Raw genomic sequence first — 22,395 nt, 5'->3', positions numbered from 1 at the left:
CCGCCAGTCTCGCCCCGCGTCTGCGCACAGCTCCTTTCGTAGGCCGAGGGGCCGTCGGAGCGCATGCTCTGTCCTTGAGCTCTTCCCGGGCAGGTTTGGAACCGCGTTGCTGAGGCTGGCTGGCGCGCGCATGCGCGTCTCCGGTACCTAGTTCTTTCCCCACTGGACAAGGAGCGGCTGGTCTTGGAATTGAAGCCTGCCGAGCCGGAAGGCGCTGTGCTTTTTCACCTCCGTCGCTCTGGCGGAAACGCAAGCGGTGGAAGAGAGGTTCCGGGGTTGGCCTCGGCTGGCGGCTGCAGCATGGACACCCGGGCCGAGGAGGCGGGAGTGACTCGCCGCCCGATGCTGGCCTCTTCCTGGGATGCTGCCTGCGGAGCCCTGGCCCGGAGTCTCCATCTCACCCGGGCTGGTGTCGGCGCCCCGGACTTGGACTGGGAGCAGCTGCTGGCGCCGCCTGACCCGGGGTGAGCAGGGCCGGCGGGGACCGGGGCCGCGGCGCCGGGCTGGTCGCGCTCCTGGGGGAGCCGGGAGGGGAGGCGGGGCCGAGCGGAGAGAGGGTGGGGGGCCCGGGGTGCGGGAAGGACCTGACTGCGGGGGCCCCGCATCTCCGCCGGGTCGCCCCCGGGGTCCGCCTCCCTCCCCCAGGCGACCCGACGGAGGCCTCTCTGTTGTCGACCCGAGGGGGCGTTAGAAAAACGAACTGTCGAGAATCCCCATCAGCTTAATTATGAGAAAGAGCCGCGTTTGCCTTTTATTGCATTCTGCTTCCCCCTCTTGTGCGCACAGTAGGTGCCCAGGGAACTTTTTATGTTGAAGGAGAAGGACTGCAGAGGCTTGAACCCACAGTCGAGGAGAAAGTAGAGGGGAAAACCCCGGTGGGTGGCGTGCCCATCTCCTTGTGAATCTGTCTTGAGCGTCTGTTGGGTGCTTGGGAGGGTGCGGGGACCGCCGTGGTAAATGGGAGGGAGTTAGAAGAAGTCCTGGTGACCCAATAGGAGGGTCGTGAGCAGCGTTCAGACAGGTGCACTGTGTGATAGTTTGAACAATTCTTTTCAGCCAAGATCTGGTGATTTTGAAAAGAAGCCTCAACAGTGACCAAGATGAAAACCCCTGCTTCCTTTACCTGAGATGCGACCCTAACGGAGGTGAAGAGATCGTTTCTATTGGCATTTTAAGTTCCGCAAGAAATATGGAAGTATACTTAGGAGAGGAGTACTGTGGAACCAGTAGGGGCAAGAATGTTTGTAGTGATCTGGATAACAGGTTTGTAACTCGTTCATGCAGAAGTGTTCCCCCCAAGCAGTGTTGTTTTTCCCCAGGGTTTGTGGTATTTACTGATTCTCTAACATTGAGGCCAGACACTAAGGGAGAGAAGAGAAAAACATACCAGCAGGAATAGAACTTTCTCCTTTTTTTTTTTTTAATTTTTTTTTCAATGTTTTTTATTTATTTTTGGGACAGAGAGAGACAGAGCATGAACGGGGGAGGGGCAGAGAGAGAGGGAGACACAGAATCGGAAACAGGCTCCAGGCTCCGAGCCATCAGCCCAGAGCCTGACGCAGGGCTCGAACTCACGGACCGCGAGATCGTGACCTGGCTGAAGTCGGACGCTTAACCGACTGCGCCACCCAGGCGCCCATAGAACTTTCTCCTTTTAAGAGATCTTGGAGATTGGGACGCCTGGGTAGCTCAGTCGGTTGAGCGTCCCACTTCAGCTCAGGTCATGATCTCACAGTTCGTGAGTTCAAGTCCCGCTTCGGGCTCTGTGCTGACAGCTCAGAGCCTGGAGCCTGCCTGCTTCCGATTCTGTGTCTCCTTCTCTCCCTGCCCCTGCCGTCCTCACACTCTGTCTCTGTCTCTCAAAAAGTGAATAAATGTGGGGCGCCTGGGTGGCGCAGTCGGTTAAGCGTCCGACTTCAGCCAGGTCACGATCTCGCGGTCCGTGAGTTCGAGCCCCGCATCGGGCTCTGGGCTGATGGCTCAGAGCCTGGAGCCTGTTTCCGATTCTGTGTCTCCCTCTCTCTCTGCCCCTCCCCCGTTCATGCTCTGTCTCTCTCTGTCCCAAAAATAAATAAACGTTGAAAAAAAAAAATTAAAAAAAAATGTGAATAAATGTTAAAAAAAAAAAATTAAAAAAATAAAAGATCTTGGAGATAGATAGTCTAGGTCACCTTTCTCAATTTTTATAAATGTGGAAATTTAGAGCTAATTGAGGGAGCTGACTAGATAGAGGGTCATACTAGGTAGTCAGACTGTATAAACTGTGCAGACTACAGTGTAGTCCTTATTCTTCTTCTTGGCCTTTTTTCTACATGGACGTACAACGGTGTCTCTTCCAAAGATAATTGGGCAGTTAGTCTGGAACACTGCATACATTTTTCTGGAAGGAAGTCTATTGTAAGTAGCAGACAGGCCCAAGACGGTGCCTCCCCAGCCTATGTAACCCACAATTCAGCCTGTTATTTTGCTATTTCTCTAGGTTTTTTTTTTTTTAAAGACTTATTTTTATGTTTGGTGAGAGAGAGAGAGAGCATGTGAGTGGGGGAGAAAGGCAGAGGGAGAGAAAGAGCGGAAGAGAGTGAGAGAATCTTAAGCGGGCTTCATGCTCAGCAGGCAGCCTGATGTGGGGCTTGATTCCTCGACTCTGGGCCAAAATCAAGTTTGGTGGCTCAAGCAACATTGGCCCCCAGTGTCCCTGATTTTTCTCTAGGTTATTCTACAAAGATTCTACCCTAATTGAATCTCAGGATTTAAGTAATGGCTTAGAAACAACTAAAACAAATTTTTTTTTTTAATTTGAGTATAGTTGACGTGCAATGTTACATTCGTTTCAGGTATACAGCATAGTGATTCATCATCTTTATAGATTATGCTGTGCTCACAAGTGTAACTACCATCAGTTACTGTACAGTATTGTTGACTATATTCCCTACGCTGTACCTTTTATTTCCATAATTGATTCATTCCGTAACTGGAATCCTGTATCTCCCATGCCCTTGCATCCATTTTGCCCATTCCTCTGGCAACCATCAGTTTGTGTTCTGTGTTTATAGGTCTGATTCTGCTTTTTCATTTTTTTTTTTTTTGCTTATTCATTTGAAACAATTTGTTTTTAAGTTTATTGAAAATCATAAAGTAAAAGTAACTTTCAATTTTATTTTTAGTGAGCACGAAATTATTTTCTACAAAAAATATTTAAAATTGGAGTCTTCCAGCCATGCTTGTAAAATAAAGGTAAGTCATCACTAAATTTTAACTAAGTTGCCAACTGCAAATGGGTTTGTGTAATTTGTGCTTCTTTTCTGTTGGTTTCGTAATATGCTTCATCTACCTTTGTTCCTGGTTGTCTTTATGTATAAAAATATGGTGTCATGATAACTGCAAGCAGTTTTGGTTTCATTATATCAAGAAAGGTGGAAGGGAATTAGAGAAGTTTAGAGAAGAGCATCCAAAAATCAGGGATTTGGAGTGATGTCTTAAGTATGAAAAATACAGAAGTGAAAACTAGAGCCTAGAAAAAGTACCAAACCGGAGTACGTAGGCCCAGGATATTAATTCTGCTTTGTTGACTAGTTAAGTGACCCTCGCCAAATCTCTTTCTTTGGAAGTACCTCATGGATGAATTAGAGGACCTAAACGGCACCTGGGTGGCTCAGTTGGTTAAGTGTCTGACTTGATTTTGACTCATGTCATGATCTCATGGTTTGTGGAATTGAGCCCCAAGCCGGACTCTGCACTGACAGCACAGAGCCTGCTTGGGATTCTCTCTCTTCTTCTCTGTTAGAGGACCTAAACGGCACCTGGGTGGCTCAGTTGGTTAAGTGTCTGACTTGATTTTGACTCATGTCATGATCTCATGGTTTGTGGAATTGAGCCCCAAGCCGGACTCTGCACTGACAGCACAGAGCCTGCTTGGGATTCTCTCTCTTCTTCTCTGTTAGAGGACCTAAACGGCACCTGGGTGGCTCAGTTGGTTAAGTGTCTGACTTGATTTTGACTCATGTCATGATCTCATGGTTTGTGGAATTGAGCCCCAAGCCGGACTCTGCACTGACAGCACAGAGCCTGCTTGGGATTCTCTCTCTTCTTCTCTGTCTGCCCCTCTTCCTGCTCACCCGTGTGTGTTCTCTCTCTCTCTTTCCCCTCTCTCTCTCTCTCTCTCTCTTTCTCTGCCTCTCAAAAATAAATAAATAGGGATACCTTAGGAGACTCAGTTGGTTAAGCATCCAACTTTGGCTCATGATCTCACAGTTCGTGATTTTTGAGCCCCACGTCGGGCTCTGTGCTGACAGCTCAGAGTCTGGAGCCTGCTTTGGTTGGATTCTGTGTCTCCCTCTCTTTCTGGCCCTCCCCCACTTGCACACACACTCTCTCTCTCTCTCTGTCTCTCTCTCTCAAAAGTAATAAACATTAAAAAAACTTTTTTAAATAAATAAAAATTAGAGGACTAAAAAAAAACCCTCCTTGGTATTACATGAATGTTCATCATCATCAGTCCTGATAGCTAAAAGCTTACAAAGAAAACAACACAACTGTCTGTCACCTAATGAATGTAATGAAAATATGGTATAGTATACCCACACAATGGGAAAGTATTTAGTCATAAAAAGCATTGAATTACTGAAACATACTACAGACATGGGTGAACCTTGAAACATTATACTGTGTGAAAGAATTTGGGGCCATATATTGTGTGATTCCATAAGTATATATATATGGAATCACACAATATATACATATATGTATTTGTGTGATTCTATAAATCTATATATATATATAGATTTGTGTGATTCCATAAATATATATATATAGATAGATTTGTGTGATTCCATAAATATATATATATATTTGTGTGATTCTATAAATATATATATATTTGTGTGATTCCATAAATATATATGTATATATATTTGTGTGATTCCATAAATATATATATATGTGTGTGATTCCATAAATATATATATATGTGATCCCATAAATATATATATATATATATTTGTGTGATTCTATAAATATATATATGTATATTTGTGTGATTCCATAAATATATATATATGTGTGTGATTCCATAAATATATATATGTATATTTGTGTGATTCCATATATATATATGGAATATATATGTATATATACATATATATATATGGAATATATGTATGTGTGATTACACGTATATATATGGAATATATATGTATGTATATATATATAAGGTCTGGAATAGGCAGATGCATAGAGACTAAAGATTAGTTGTTGGCTAGGGTTGGGGGACTTGGTGGGATGGGAAGTGACTGGCAGTGGGTAAAGGGCTACTTTTTGGAGTGATGTTCTAAAATTGCAAAGGTTACACAACTCTATGAATATACTAAAATCCACTGAATTGTACGCTTTAACTCGATTGTTTGGCATGTGGATTATATCTCTATAAAGATACTTAAAAAAATTTTTTTTTTAATGTTTATTTTTGAGAGAGAGTGTGCGTGCAAGTTGGGGAGGGGCAGAGAGAGAGGGAGACACAGAATCCAAAGCAGGCTCCAGGCTCTGAGCTGTCAGCACAGAGCCCGATGTGGGGCACGGATTTGTGAACCATGAGATCATGACCTGAGTTGAAGTCAGATGCTTAACTGACTGAGCCATGCAGGCCCCCTCTGTTTTTAAATTTTGTAAAAAGGAAATAAACACTTGCAATCTTTTTGTCTCCACATTACTTTATACAGGGTTACAAGACTTTAGAATAAGACAAAATAAGTAGTTTCATTATCTGCTGGTGGCAAATTAACAGAACTGATTATTCCAAGATATTGTTTTATTTAGTATATATTAATAACTTTCAGACTTATTTAAAGTGATTCCTTCATTCAAGTATTTGAATGCCTGCTGATGTTAGATACTGTGTGAGGCATGTAGGAATTAGCAGTAATATAATGAATGACTGCCCTTATGTTGCTTACATTCTAGTGTAATGAGATAGATTATAAGCCAACTCAATGAGTAAAATGTGTCCCATATTCAGTGGTCGGGCAATGAGGGTGAAAAAGCAGAAAAGGGATAGTAGGGAGGTTAGAGGGTAGGTGTAGAAATTTAATAGGGAGATTCCTTGATTGTTGAGGACAGTCCACCTCTTTGCTGCCACACTCAAAGTTCTTGGATCATGGGTCTGGTTTGACTTGTGTTTTTATGTTACATGTGGTTTTATGTGTGTCTCTGAAGGTAAGTGCTTTTTGTAACTGTTCTTTGGAAACTCTGTGGGAGTGCAAAGGCTAGGTTGATTTAGAGAGATCCTACACCTACTAGAGCTTATTCTGGAGCAATAACATATGAAAGTTAATGGTTCCTGATGCATATTTTTGAGCACTTACTCAGTGGTAGGTACTGGGAACTTTAACACCTAATCTTCATAACAAACATGTGAAATCATTGTTATTACCCTCCCTCATTTTATTCCTGATTCAGGTTTTCGCCTTTTCCCAGGATCACACAGGCTCTAAGTAGAGTCATCATTGAACCCAGTTCTGTCTGATTCTGTTTCCTTTCCACGTGCTACTGTGTTGTCCATATCACACATAAAATGTCTTTTGGTTCAGAAACATGGATGAAATGAGGCAGCATAAAGTGTTGAGCAGGACACTACTAGAGAAGCCAGAAGGGCTGTGTTCCAAGCTTGCTCTTACTAATTTGGGTAGCCCTTTGACAAGTCAGAAAATCACCCCTGACCTCATCATTTTTGTGTGTGAACTAGCAGGTTATGTTAGACCATTTTAACTTTCCCTTATAATTCTAAATTCTAAGAGACTGACTTATTTTTAGGATTTCAGTAAATACTTTGGAAGTGCTTTTGTATTAAATAGTATTATAGCTAGCTGTGCTATGTTAAATTCTCAGATTGGCATAGTTTATTTTTATTCATTAATTTAAGTGAATGGAACTTTATTATAGTCCCTTTTGGCTATTCTGTATATTTTTTCAGTTTGAAATGATACCTTTTTTTTTTTAATGTTTATTTATTTTTGAGAGAGAGAATGGGAGAGGGGCAGAAAGAGAGAGAGAGAGGGGATCTGAGGCAGGCTCCATGGTGACAACAGAAAGCCGGATGCGGGGCTTGAACTCATAAACCGTGAGATCATGACCTGAGGTGAAGTTGGATGCTTACCCTGAGCCACCCAGACACCCCTCAAATGATACTGTTTTATATAAATAATTCCTATGAGCCTGATAATAAATTAGAAGTGCTGACCACTACAATTTTCAGGAAAACTCTAAAAAATGAAAATGTATTTAATGTTTTGTTTTCTTAAATACATTACTGTTGCTAGTTTATGTTAAAAAGTCACCTTGAATAGTGATTATTGTTTAATATCATTATTTTCTGGAACGTCTTTGTTTTGTAACAGTTGCTCTCCTTTGGTGAAAAGCAGTGTGTGTTCATCAGTAAAGTTGTGGTACACATGAGGCGGGTTTCAGCCAGTTCTTCAACAAGCTCTCCTGCTCTAGGATCAAGGATAGACCTCCGGAGGGTCCAGACTATCATGGAGTCCATGGGGTCAAAGTTGTCACCTGGAGCTCAGCAACTGATGGATATGGTTAGATTTCAGCAGCAGGTAGGTAGAAATGGATTCTCTCCAGATAACCGTTAAAAATTTCAAAAAGGTGGCTTTTTTAAGGACATGTATTGATGTGGTTTTTTCTTTGAAAAAGATTGATTTAATGTTTTGAAAAGATATTGATTTAATGCGTACCTTTATTTACTTTTGTAAAATAACATTTTATAGACTTACCCTCTTCCAAAATATTTTTGTTACATATCTTCACAGTTTTCCATGAATTTACTCATTCATTCAGCAAATATTTATTAAGCACCCTCTCAGTGAATGAGGCAGTGTTTTGAGCACTTTAGAAAGTTCAAAGATTAGTCTGTAGCCTGTCTTTAAGGATCTTTGTAGTCTCATTTTATCTAGGCCTTTAGAAAAGAAGGAGGGGACCAGGCAAGTAAATTTGGAGGGATGCAGTTTGAGAGAGAAAATAACATGGATTAACTCTTCAGCGCTAGAAGGAACGGGATATAGCTAGGAAATGGATAGAAGTTCACTTCTCTGGGGTGAAGAAGTGGTAGGGGGAGTTGGGCTTGGGGCCGGATCATAGGGGGCTTTGAATGCTGTCTTAAAAGTTCATAGGTGGTTTTGCCTGTGTTTTGGGAAATTCGAACCCAGAGTTATACATAAGAGGAATGAGAAGGTACGGTGAATCAGTAGGATGTGGGACCCCAAGGGGAGCAGCTGCCTGTTCCTGCCCTCATCCAGGTGGGAGTTAAGGAGGGTCTGAAATTGGTTGGACGTATGACCTGATGCTGGGTTGTGAGTTGCTAAGGTGACGGTGCCGTCAGGGCTTGACAGCTAACTTGATATTAGTGTCGCTGGAGAAAGATAAAAGAGTTAAAAGTGAAATTGAGGTTTTGAAGATGGGGCTCCCAACAGTATAAATGGAACCCAAGGGAGGAGGCTACTTGGGAGAAAGGAAGTTTGATTTGGGGAGTATTGAATCATGGATGCGAATCCAACAGTGCCTGTGGCAGGAAGCAGAAGGGAGGTTTGCGAGGGGCACCCCAGCAGAGGGTGGGGAAGGAAATGAAGGGAGAGCCAGAGCAAGGAAGAAGGGTCCATGAGGAGTAGCTGTGTTTGGGAAGGACACAGGGAGAGGGAAAAGGAATAGGAGAGCGGAAGACCAGCGGTGCGACCGAGTAGCAGCAGGAAAGATCTGATGTCAGGAGACCTGATGGCAGGTTCTGGTGCTGACATTTGTACTTGTGCTATTGGTGTTGCTTCATCTTTTTGACATAAATTTCCCCAGGTTCAAAATCTAAGTGATAATACTGCTAAGATCATAGGATTCATGGGAAAGTTTAAAACAAATAGTATAATAAACAACTTGTGCGTTTCTCGCGAGATTTACCAATAGTAATTTATTTATTTTTTTAAAGTTTATTTATTTGGAGAGAGAGACAGAGAGAGAGTGCAGCTGGGGGAGGGGCAGAGAGAGAGGGAGACAGAGGATCCGAAGCGGGTTCCATGCTGACAGCATGGATCCCAGTGCAGGGCTTGAACCCATGAACCATGAGATCATGACCTGAGCCAAAGTCGGACGCTTAACTGACTGAGCCAGCGAGGGTTCTCAACCAATATTCATTTAGTACAGGTGTCACCGACACAATGGGAAGAAAGGGAGACTAGGAAAGTTGACGGTGATCACAGGAACCTTGGAAAGGAGGGGTTCAAAAAAATACCAGGTTCATACTTTTCTTTCTCCTGTACCGTTATCTCACCTTGATGCCGCAGGAAGTCTCTGACTGGGCCCCCTGCTCCACCACAGTCCATGCTCCACAGGGCAAGCAAAATAATCTCAAAGGGTAAGTCAGACTCGTCCTTCCCCCTGTGTAAAGCCCTCTGACTGCTTCTCTCACTCTCAGAATTAACCCAGATTCTTTACCTTGGCATCTAAGATCTGGGCCTTCTTGGACTCCTTAACCTCATCTCCTTCCTACCAAATCTCCTTGGACACCTTGCTCCAGACATGCTGATGTGTGTATTCCTCAGATACTCAGATGTGTTCGGGACCTTTGCACTCTTAACTTTTCTCTTTCTCCAGAAGCCCTTTCCCCAGACCTTGGCAAATCTGGCTTTTTCTTTTTATTAAGATACCAGCTTAAATGTTACATCCTATTAAGACCTTCCCCAACTACCAGTTTAAAATAGCCTTTTCCAGGGCACCTGGGTGGCTCAGTCAGTTAAGCGTCTGACTCTTGATTTTGGCTCAGGTCATGACCTTATGGTTCGTGAGTTCAAGCCCCACATCGGGCTCCGTGCTGAGAGCATGAAGCCTGCTTGGGATTCTCTCCCTCTCTCTCCGCTTCTTCCCCGTGCGTGTACACTCTCCCTCCCTCCCTCCCTCTCTCTTTCAAAATGAATAAAAATTAAACTGAAAACTAAACAATTAAAATAGCTTTTTCCTCCAAATCTGTATCATATTTTCATCAGAGCCTTCTTGATCATTTTGTTGTTATTTGTATATTGGTCTATCTCATTAAAATGTAAGCTTCATGTGAACAGGGACCTGGTCTGTCTTGATTAAGGCTTCAGATAAGTATACGATATATAGGATTTGGATTATCAACTGAGTACTCCTTAGAGAGCTTCAGGGGGTCAGTTTGAATAACCATGAGGTGGAAACCAGATTTTGAGGGATTAGGCACTAAATGGGGGTAGCTGGAATGTTGAGGTCCCAGGGTATTATGGGTTTGTTTCAAGAATGGTAGAGATAAGGAACTTGCCTGTATCAGAATTCCTTGTGATATTTATAAAATACAGATTACTGGCTGTTGCCAGTGACCTGAAACTCTGAAGGTGGTTTCCAGGAATCAGTATTTCAAGCAGGCATCCCCTGGTGAGTCTTATGCATAGTATATTTTAAAAACAAATGATTGAGGACAAGGATCCTATGGAGACAGAGATTGAAAATGTAAAAACAAGAAGAAATTTTTTTGTGTGTGCAAGACTTTGGAAACATCAGAGAGGGTTAAGGAATTAAAGTCAGCTCATGGACCAATTTTTATGTTTTAAAAACTTAGCTTTGGAAAAAGGGATAACGTGGATAATAGATTTTTTTTGGCCATGTCTTTAAGTTTTCTTTAATTCCAAAGATACGTGTTTTCTTTGCCTTGAATTTCAATCTGTTCAGAAGTAAATTAAGTAAGGCAAACCATAAGAAACTCTTAAATACAGAGAACAAACTGAGAGTGGATGGGAGTGGGGGAAAGGGGAAAATGGGTGACGGGCATTGAGGAGGGCACTTGTTGGGATGAGCACTGGGTGTTGTAGGTAAGCGATGAACCACGTGAATCTACCCCAAAAACCAACAGCACACTTTACACACTGTATTTTAGCCAATTGGACAGTAATTTATATTATTAAACAAAAAGTGCATTAAGTAAATCATAAAAGTGCTTTCCCAGCTCTCATTCTGTTCCCTGCCTGGTGTGTATCCTGGAGTTTTCTGTACTTGTAGAAATACGTGCACGTCCTTCCATCCAACACACATGTTGTGCCCTCCCCCCTCCCCCCACTAAATCATTGTATATGAGGACATTTGGGGAAGACAAAAAGTGATCCAGTTAAATCTTCTTTTAAACATGCTAATAAAAGACTTCTTCCAAGTGAGGAGGCTCTATTTATGGGATGATTCTTACATGATATACCTGGATTTCTAGGATTGCATATTATTAACAAACCAGAGTCTATGGAATGTCTCCCGGGAAAATGTCATGTAAGCTATTGTCATGTATCAACTATTTGTTGAGTATAAAGTAGGGATATTTTGGGGCTCCTGGCTGGCTTAGCTGGTAGAGCCATGCAACTCTTGATCTCAGGTTATAAGCTCAAGCCCCATGTTAGGTGTAGAGATGACTTAAAAATAAAATCTTAAAAAATAAATAAATGAAGTAGGGATGTTTCATGACCAAAACTATTCCTTCTATGGAAGTTGTATAACCGCACACACCTTCCTACATTAATTTGGGCAGGGCCTGTCCTGAAGGGGAAAGAAACAACCTGGGAAGCTTTGTTAGGAGTCCTACGCCTCTCCCTGCTTCACCTGGGCTATGGGGTTGCTTGTGTTCTTGAAAGTTTTATTAAAGTCGTATTTTGTTTCATTACATTTGAAGTTCAAATTTTCTGGCTTTGATTTGTTTTTGCTTTACCGTTTGGAAAAATTGAATGGGATACTATATCAAAGTGCCCTAGCATGTAGTTTTCATTTAATGTTATCTGAGTGAAAGGGTGTGCCCCATTTTCTCGAAGAACAAATTCAGGTGTGCAAGATTTACACGGTTTACTTTTTTCACCTTTGAAATACAAATATCTTTTTTTCTTGCTTTTTCAAGGTGATAACTAAAGTTAGTCAATCCTTTCAGATATCTGACCGGATATTCAGAGATAAACAACTTTTCACAAGCCTGGAGGTATATACATGTGCATATATGAAGTTATGTATACACAATAGTTTTTTACATATTCATATATACGTATAGACATAATTCTACATGAATGCTTTCATGTTCTTTTAGGCTACTCTGTAATTGTTTTCCATATAACATGACATGGATCCTTTGTTAGAAATTATTTCATACATATCCCTCTGCCTGCTTTAAAAAAATTTTTTTAATGTTTATTTCTGAGAGAGAGAGAGGGAGAGAGCGAGCGAGTGAGCGAGCATGAGCGGGGGAGGGGCAGAGAGAGAGGGAGACACAGAATCCGAAGCAGGCTCCAGGCTCTGAGCTGTCAGCACAGAGCCCGACGCGGGGCTCAAACTCATGAACCATGAGATCGCGACCTGAGCTGAAGTTGGGACACTTAACCGACTGAGCCACCCAGGCACCCCCTTCTGCCTGCTTTTAAAAGGGCTTGTTGTACCTTGTAAGGCCAATGTACAAGAAAATTAAGAATTCAGTGAAATCAAACGACAGGAAATAGAATAGCCACTAGCACTTAAAGTTTATTTATTGCACTGCCACATAGACTTACCTCTGAATTCCTTGATAGTTAATACAAAGAGGAAAGGTAAATCACCTAAAGAGCTTTTATTTGAAAAAAATACGAATTTTTATAATCAGTGAATTTCTTATAATCAAAATTTGATATATCAGAAAAGAAAACCTTGCATAGCAAATACCTTATTAACATTTGGATTTTTATAATTAACATTTCTGCCAAAGTAATTGTCATATGCAATTTTGACATTGATTTCACTGCTGTTTATGTAGACTTTTCAATTTTCTGTCATTAAGGTATTTTTGCTCTGTTATACTGCTACCAAAAATCATTTAGCTTTGTCATCATGATTGAGTAAAGCTCGTTTCCACCAGAGGAGAGTTGTTTACTTTAAAAATTTTGTATAGGGGCGCCTGGGTGGCGCAGTCGGTTAAGCGTCCGACTTCAGCCAGGTCACGATCTCGCGGTCCGTGAGTTCGAACCCCGCGTCGGGCTCTGGGCTGATGGCTCGGAGCCTGGAGCCTGTTTCCGATTCTGTGTCTCCCTCTCTCTCTGCCCCTCCCCCGTTCATGCTCTGTCTCTCTCTGTCCCAAAAATAAATAAACGTTGAAAAAAAAAATTAAAAAAAAAAAATTTTGTATAGAATTACATACGTAATTTATATATATATACATTTGTATAATTGTATGCTCTATATATAATATGTATGTAATTCTATACAAAATATAGAAAAATTATATTGCATATAATTACATGCAATTATATACAAATTTATATAAAACTTACACATAATTTGTATATATAATATGCATGTAGTTATATAACATAATTGTATACAGTTCATCTTCTTGGAATAATTTAATTTAAGGCTTATTCAAAACTTGGATTCAATAGAAGAACACATTTCTTTCTAGAGTATTTCTTCACTTCAGTAACAGAAGTTCTGTGGAGACTCCCCTACTCCTACACCACCATCTTCTCTGGCTTTCATTATTCCCCTTTCCTGCATTGTTTATCCCTAAGTATTTATCACTGTCTCTGTCCACATGATATATTGTCTTCCTTTCTCCCTTCCTTCCTTCCATTGTTTCCTACTCCCTTATACGTTCCACATGTCAGTGATTTTCATTGGTTTTGTTCACTGTCTCATTTCCTATGCCTGAAACACAAAGTCAATTTCTGGTAAATATTTGTTGACTGAGTTGAGTTTGGGGTTGGCATGATCCAGGAATCATTTTTTTAGAATATCTGGAAGATGTATATACTGAGTTTCTTTAGCTAACCTTAATAATACTTTTCTCATTCTCTTTCACTGGGTATTGAGCAACAGTAAGTATGAGATGATACCCCCGATAAGAGTGTGTAATAGAGTTCTGTATTTTGAATTTAGGATAGAGCCCTAAAACTTAAGAGTCAAGTCCGCTAGAAGTAGTTCTGCTCTTCTCTTGAGGAAGAATCCAAGGGTGCGGCACAAACAGGCCCTGTATGGGACATCATGTAACCTCATCACAGAAGTGAGCCAGGATTTTCTCATGAAATAATATAGCACCAGTTCAGTTGAGGCCGCAAATCATTAAGGCAGACATAGCCAAAAAGTTTGCTCGTTTCAGTCGTTGTAGACGTCACAAATGTACCGATGGAACATCATCAGTACCTTAGAGCATGTAAGCTATCTGGCGTGTCTTTTGTGATAAGCTAGTAGTAGATTTCCTTAGGTTAGCTTATTATATGTGAAACTTGATGGATGATACTCAATTCTAAGAAAATTATCAATTATCGTGACTCAGTTGAGTAGTATATTTTATTACCATAAATTAAGGAGGCCTTTGTAGCAGAGACGTGAATGTTAATGCAGTTTTACCAAGCATGCTAATATTTAATATTTCCTTTAGGGAGAAACTACAGAGAAATCATTAAAAGCCTGGACTGTGGAGTTAGGTGGCCCAGGTTCATGCCCCGGTTCTGCCACTTAACTAGTTGTGTTACCGTAGACAAGTGACCTTTAGCCTGGGTCTCCTCCACTCAGTATGGGGGTAGTAATCGTAGCCTGCTTCGTGTGGACGTTTTGAGGGTCAAATGAAAGAATGCACGTTGCCTGCCTCACAGTCATTACCCCCAAAGTTAGCTGTCATGACTGTTAACAGAGACGTGTGTTTCTTTACCTTGCTCAGAATCGTATTCCCATTGGCGAGCAGCTTCAGTCGGTTTTGGGAAATCCTGGCTACAGACGTGGGATTGACCTGCAGTCATCATCTACTTCGGGGGCCTTAGACAAGTCCCCGTCCACGCCTTTTCCTTTCAGAACCGGCTTGACCTCTGGAAACGTGACTGAAGACTTGAAAGCTTGCACCGATCAAAGTCTGCAGACACCCGGTGGCGGAAAGGCTACGAGCCTCCGAGAGTATAAAACTGTGTCACCAAGCCATGTTCTTCTTGAGAATGACCTCAAAAATGCGGTTTCTTCTCTCCTACCAAAGAAAGCAAGTGACAACTCGAATATACCTAACTCTGACTTGCTGCCTTTTCTCCAGAGTTTATGTAGTCAAGTTAGCCATCTCCGCGTGGGACGTAACACCAAGTGGCAGGAAACCGTCCCTAAGGCTGGTGGAGACATTGCTGGTGTTGCGTAAGTATTTAAGGCAAGTGTGATTTAGATTTCATAGGTGGAAGAGTCAGTTGGAGGAAAACATTCGTTTCACTAACTACTGCCTGAAAATGTTTCCCGAGGTCATTTTAGCAGCTTCTGCGTTTTACACATTAACATACTTATAGGGAATAAATATTCTGTAGGGGAGAATGGATTACTTTTAAAGAGGGGTCTAAAACTGAAGATGTTGATCACTTCTTAGGCATTTTATGGAAGGGGTACAAGCATCAAATAAGGGTTGGAGTAGAAAGTTATCTGTATAAATGGGGAGGGGCCGTGGAAACCATAATATAAACATTTGTGCCTGATTATAATCACTGAGTCATCATAGTAGATTTTCTTTGTAGGTCTTGTTTGCCATAGGCTAATTTTAGTCTGGTCATCAATGACATTTTTAAGCTTATAATCGTTTATAGTGTACAGACCCTTATCTGCTGACCTCATAATTCTAATGTTTTTGCAGCCTTGGTGTGATTAATGGGTGGCTAAGTATTTGGTATGTTTCCCCATCCTTCATGTTGATGTAATGTGTCAGGATATTGCACTAGACTGAAATTCATGACTCCGGTCATAGTTCTGGCTTAACTCTTTTGCCTTACCGGTTAAATCTTGTGGCTTAGATTTTTTTCACATGTAAAATGAGGTAGTTTTATTGGTTGAAATTTTCTTAAAGTCTCCAATAGCATTGAAATTTGAGGAGTTTAGCAAGTTATTGGAAAAAAAGTATGGTTTTCAGTAAGGATATTTATTACATAGTAATATTTTTTAGTAAGGATTCTCGGTCAGGAGAAAAACCATTATTCTTTAGTTGTTGATAGATTACATCAGTGAACTCTAGTTGGTATGTGATGTGGCTAAACAAACAAAACCAAACAAAGCAAACCAAAAAAAATTAAGTTGAGATTAAAAACTGCTCTGGGGCCAGGTGAGATTGAATGTCTCCATTCCTCTCAGCTCTGTCAATGCGAAATGAGCTAACCTTTTTCAAAATTTTATAGAGAAAGGAAAAGAATTTTCTTGGATGCCAAGTTAGGATAGTTGCGGGGGTTATGTAGTCTTCACAAAGAAGAGAGTGTTCTGGGAAGGAACATTTGGTGCAGGGTGATAGATGTGTTTTTACATAAAAAGTTACAAGTCATCGTAATGAAGGACATTCCAGAAAATTATGGACTTTATATTTTTAGTATATGCGCGACTGTATGACTTTATTTAAGTGTTTATTTATTTTTGAGAGAGAGACACAGAGTGCGAGTGGGGAGGGGCAGAGAGAGAGAGGGAGACACAGATCTTGAAACAGGCTCTGAGCTGTCAGCACAGAGCCTGATGCAGGGCTTGAACTCCGGAACGGTGAGATCATGATCTAGGCTGAAGTCGGACACCCAACCAGTTGAGCCACTCACTGTTCCCCAGTGTCAGGAGTGTCAAACAACTTGCTGATTCCAGACCTTTTATAAAGATTTCTTCTTTGAGGGTAGAAATTCTCTTCATTTTTATATTCTCATTTCAGTTGTATGCTTACGTGGTTAAAGAATTAAAGATTCAGAATACTTTGGGCACTCAGGGTCGTGGTTGCCTGTTCCATGTGTATTTTTGGAACCTGGAAATATGTTGTACGAAGAGAGCACAGCTATGGAGGCAGATTTCGGCAATGTGTGTTGGCTGCTTGTTTTTAGTAGAGTTTGGTTGCTTTTGTGATGACATCAGGAATCATTGTTATATTGTGTGTGTGTGTGTTTTAATTTATTTGTAGCACGGAAGAGCAGCCTGTGTGCTCCTACCTGGAAAAGGTCCTTACTAAAAATATGGAACTGATGGAAAAGAAGCTTGTGGACTACATTGATCAGCGGATACATAAACTGCAGAAGCACATAGATACAAAGATGGCTTTGTTGATGGACGTGCTGCAGAGTCCCTGCCCCCCACCCGCCGGGATGGCCCTCCGACAGTGGGACTCTGGGGAAAGACTGTCAAACGGAGAACGATAAGTGCTCGACACGGACCGTGCGCTACAGATATTTATTACGTATTTATTAGAAAGCCAAAACCCCACAAGTTCAAGGCAAGTATTTAATGGCATTTGAGGATCACCATCTTACGGACGGTGACCTCAGTGTTCATTTTAGCTCTGCTTGTTACTGTGAATCCGGTACTGTGCGCTAAGATTTAACAACACGATAGGGTTATAAATTATTTTTGTTTACAGTCTTGTTCACTCTGACAGAAATGTATGTGTGTTTCTGGCTTCAGTGTTGAAACATGTTAAGGATTTTTAATGCAATCCATGAGTCTGTGTTGTATAATGTTTTTGATAGAAGTATATTTTTTATTTATAATAGGGCTTATTTTATGGTCTTAGGAGTATGAAAAAGAATGCTTAGAGTATTTGATGATTTTTCTTTTTCTAATTGATTGTTCATGGAAAATTAGATACCTAAGACTTAAAAGCCTTTCATTCAGATCACTGATCGGGTGGTGTTTACGCTCGGATAACGGCTGAGGCATTGTGTTTCGCATGCGTACGTATGCACTGGGGCCGTTATTATCTGTTTCAATAAAGTGTAGCAGTAGGTAGAAAGTAAACATCAGAACCGGCCTGTTCCTTGTTGGCATTATTACTTTAGACTTAGCGTTTGAGGTAAATTGAGAGAATTCATCCTGTTTGATCTCAGTAAACCCAGAAAGTGTACAGTCCCCTCCTTTCCTGAGCAGATACAGGTTCTTGCCAGAGGCCTTCTCTCGTGTGTTTCCGGTGTGAAGTTCTGAGGCCTGCATTGAAGGAAGAAAGCGTGTGAATCAAGGGGGCTGCGGTTCTCTCTGGCAGACGTATGATAACTATCGTATGTGTGTTCAAGAGTGATCTAGTTGCCCTTAAAAATAAACCTATCCACTTTGGAAATTACTTGTCTCAAGGAAACAGTAAAGTTTTATTTTCAGTGAATCTTTGCCGAAAATGTTTTATGTTTATGGAAACCGGGTATTTCACACTCATTCAGTGTTTTGGTGAATTTACTCTTTGGAATAAGGGCTAATTTAGGGGCACCTGGGTGGCTCAGGCGGTTAAACGTCTGACTTGATTTCGACTCAGGTCATGATCTCAGGGTCATGAGATCCAGCCCCGCCCCCAAGAAGCCACACTAGGCGTGGAGCCTGCTTAAGATTCTCTCCCTCCCTCTCCTTCTGCGCCTCTCCCTACTCGTGCTCTCTGTAGAAAAAATAAAAAAAGGGCTAATTTAGATAACGCTACTCATTTTTATATACTACAGAGGTAATACAGCATGTGGAACACGCTCTGACCGTAGTCACAGGAGAATTTGCATATCACTTTTTCTAGTCTTTTCTGATTTGTGGGACATTCACAACATGTATAGCTTTATGATCCTACTTCCTTTGACATTCGGGAGAAACATGTCTCACTAGGAAAGTGGTCCGCTGCTCACATTAGCATCACACTTTACAAAGTAGTAAAACACCTGTTCTCATCGAAACCTCTCCACCATTAACAGCCACCATCACCACCGCTCTTGTCAACCACGCAGCATCCACTGTCTCTTCACAAGTGCTCAGGGAACTGAACTGCTTTGCCAGTGATCCTATAGGCAGGGGGGAGGTGGGACTCGGGTCCGGGACTCCTTTCCTTCCCGTCTCCATCTCTCCTGTTCCTCGTGCCCCAGTGCGAACCGTGGGGTGGGATCTTCTTATTTAGAATTCATCCCCTTTGACATTTGGAACCCAAGGCCGTAGAAATGGGAAGCGACTCTTCCTCCACGGCCGCCTCGCTCACGGTAAGGGACATGTAGCATCTCCCGAGACGCCCCTTCCTTCCCTCACATCCCCCGGTCTTCATCCATAAGGACGGTCCGTGCCCTGCATGGACAGGGCAGACCCGGATGATTCATTGTCCTCTGCCCATGCTGACAGGGTCTCTCCGGATGGCCCCCGAATCCTGACACAGTTGCAAGATGGCTTAGAGGGAACACCGCGAGGGTAGACAAACCTGAATTCTTCCACCGTAGCCCCTTCCCTGCTGCGTAACTTTGGCTGAGCTATTCAGGATTTCACCTCACTCTCCCTTCTGCAAATGGGGATATCACAGCCTTCGTCTTATCCTGTGGGAGGTTTATAATCATCTGAACAGGGAGCACCGGCACAGGCCCGGCACACAGAAGCGTCTAAGACGGGCAATGTTCGTCTCCCCTCCCTCGCTCTTGCCCCGCTGCCGTCCTCTCTTTCTCGACACATCAGGGATAATGTATGTGATTCTTAATTAATAGCCCTTGAATTCTGGGAAATACGGAAGCGCCCCTTCTTTTTTATTTCCTTCAGGGCCAGAAAGAAGTGAATTCCAACTTCCCTGGCGAAGGGCCACGAGTCTCAAAAGTGTGGCACCTTGACCGCACCAGCAGCACCTGGGAAGTTGTTACCCGTGCACGTTCTCGGGCCCCGGCCACCCCCGTCCGGGTCAGAATCTGGGCCCGGGGTCCCACAGCCGCGCTTTTGCAAAACCCTCCCGCGCTTCTGAGACTCTCCGGTTTAGAACCACGGGCAGAGGGGGAGCGTAGGGGCGCTGGAGCAAGGGTGCCGGGATCCGGTCCCTCTGCTGCCTGTATCGGTCCGTGACTCTGGGCACGTGAAGTGAGTTCTCTGGGATTTCTTACCCGCCGAGTGGGGATTAGATCGCATCCACCCCAGAGGGCTGTTGAGAGGACTGATTAACTGGGGAAGTTCTCACGAAGCCCTGAGAGAGTCTGGTAGGGCAGCGCCCCGTCCTCAGCTTGGCCTCGCACTGCCATAACCTAGGCACTTCTAGAAAACGCTTGTGGGTGTATATTTATTTCAAAATAAAAAATTGGGGGGGGTTGCATAGGAGGCTCAGTTGGCTGTGCATCTGACTCTTGATTTCAGCTCAGGTCATGGTCTCATGGTTCATGAGATTGAGCCCCTCCTTGGGCTCTGTGCTGACAGCACAGAGATGCTTGGGATTCTCTCTCTGCACCTCCCCCGCTCATTTGTACTCTCTCTCTCTCTCTCTCTCTCTCTCAAACATTTAAAAAAGTGAAAATAAAAAATTTAAAATAAAAACAGCACTGGTACCTGGTTCCCTCCCCACCACCCCCAGAATATTGAGCTAACTGCACAGTGTTCAGCCTGTGCATCTGGGATTTGGGAAACTCCCCTGCTGAGTGATGCACAGCAAAGTCTGGAACTGCAAGTTTAGTGTTTCAGGGCCTAGAATCTGGAACTAGACTAGCTGGCTACTAATGCTGATCATTCCACTTACTATGTGACCTGAGACAAGTTCTCAGCCTCCATGTGAGCCAGTCGGGGAGCACAGTCCGGTCAGGGGCTGTCAGCCATTCCCATCGTCAGCTGGGTTGTGGGTTTTCCTACCACAACTTCTGGGCGCAGCTGACATCTTTCCACAGAGATTTGTCAGTATGGCCAGACTTTTCAGCCATCCTTTTTTAGAAGACCAAAGTCTCTACTTGAAGCAGGAAAGGTGAGTCTGATGCTTTCATGTTCTGGTCTTTCAAGTGTCCAGGTACAGTCCTCGTGGCATTGAGTTGCAGGACCAGGGCTTTGTGGGTCTTCACCTCCTGCCTCGGATCCCCATACGGCCGTGTAGCTTAATACTTAACTGTTTTGTAGGTGTTATTTTAAAGATATGATTGACAAATTAAAATTGTGTGTATTTAAGGTTGTACAACATGATGTTTTGATATATCTATATATTGTGAAATGATTACCCAACTCAAGCAAATTAACGTATCACCTCAAATAGTTCCCATTAGACACTTGATATCTATGTACTTAGCACATTTCAAGTAAACAGTATAGACATCTATAGCCATCATGCTCTACATTAGGAATCTAGAACTTACTTATCTTGTAGTTAGTACCCTTTAAGTACTTATCTTGAAAATTAGTACCCTTTAACCAACATCTCTTATTTCCCCCACACCTACTCCCTGGTAACCACCATTCTACTCTGTTACAATAAGTTCAAGTTTTTTTGAGATTCCACATATGAGTGAGATCATGCATTTGTAATTCTGTGTCTGGCTTATTTCACTTAGCATAACATCACCCAGGTTTATCCATGTTACTGCAAATGGCAGGTTTTCTTTTTTCTTTTTTTTAATTTTAATTCCATATAGTTAACATACAGCATTACATTAGTTTCAGATGTACCAATGTAGTATTTAGCAACTCTGCATACTACTCTGTGCTCCTTAAAGGATTTCCTTTTTTAAGGCTGAATAATAAACTCAAAATGGATTAAGGACCTAAATGTGAGATCTGAAGCCATAATAATCCTAGAAGAGAGCATAGGCAGTAACTTCTCTGACATCTGCCATAGAAACATTTTTGTAGGTATGTTTCCTAAGGAAAAGGAAACAAGGGCAAAAATAAACTATTAAGACCACATCAAAATGAAAAGCTTTTGTACAGCAAAGGAAACAACCAACAAAACTATGGAACCTATGGAATGAGAGAAGATATTTGCAAATGACATACTGATGAGGGGTTAGTATCCAAAATATATGAAGAACTTACGAAGAGGCATAGTCAGGTTGCTTAGTAGGTTAGGCATCCGACTCTTGATCTCAGCTCAGGTCTTGATCTCAGGGTCAAGAGCCTTGTGTTGGGGTCTGCACTAGGCATGAAGCCTACCTAAAAGATAAAAAAGATCTTATTCAACTCAACACCAAAAAAACCCCCAAACAGTCCAAATTTAAAATGGCCAGAAGATATGAACATACATTTCTCCAAAGAAGACATATAGATGGACAACAGACTTATGAAAAGATGCTCAACATCACCCATCATCAGGGAAATGCAAATCAAACCCACAATGAGGTATCACCTCACTCCTGTCAGAATGGCTACAATCAAAATGACCAGAAATAACAAGTGTTGGTGAGGATGTGGAGAAAAAGGAACCCTCGTGCACTGTCGGTGGGATTGTAAATCAGTGCAGCCACTGTAGAAAACCGTATGGAGGTTCCTCAAAGAATTAAAAATGGAACTACCAAAGGACCCAATAATTCCACTTCTGGGAATATATCTGAAGGAAACAAAAATACTATGTTGAAGAGAATCTGCCCTCCCATGTTCATAACAGCACTGTTTACAATAGCCAAGACACGGAAACGACATAAGCGTTCATCGATGGATGAATAGATGTACACGCGTGTGCACGCACACACACATACA

General features: G+C 42.2%; 1 protein-coding gene across 1 annotated transcript; it reads left to right on the top strand.

The window, feature by feature from the left end:
• The first annotated feature begins 95 nt into the window (after window positions 1-95).
• On the top strand, window positions 96-18,210 carry LOC124507199 (ATPase PAAT-like). Its single transcript, XM_047073561.1, has 6 exons — window positions 96-464; window positions 1,057-1,263; window positions 3,165-3,234; window positions 7,389-7,595; window positions 14,705-15,159; window positions 16,931-18,210. Exons 1-6 carry the CDS (start codon window positions 301-303, stop codon window positions 17,163-17,165), a joined length of 1,338 nt encoding a protein of 445 aa, XP_046929517.1. The 5' UTR covers window positions 96-300; the 3' UTR covers window positions 17,166-18,210.
• The last annotated feature ends 4,185 nt before the right edge of the window (window positions 18,211-22,395 follow it).

The sequence above is a fragment of the Lynx rufus genome, unplaced genomic scaffold (assembly GCF_022079265.1).
Source record: "Lynx rufus isolate CCGP_SWC_20201006 ecotype Redwood Valley unplaced genomic scaffold, mLynRuf1.p SCAF_11, whole genome shotgun sequence".
In the NCBI taxonomy this organism is placed as follows: Eukaryota; Metazoa; Chordata; class Mammalia; order Carnivora; family Felidae; genus Lynx; species Lynx rufus.
The sequence above is the reverse complement of the archived record's forward strand: the minus strand, read 5'-3'. Positions and strand labels throughout refer to the sequence as shown.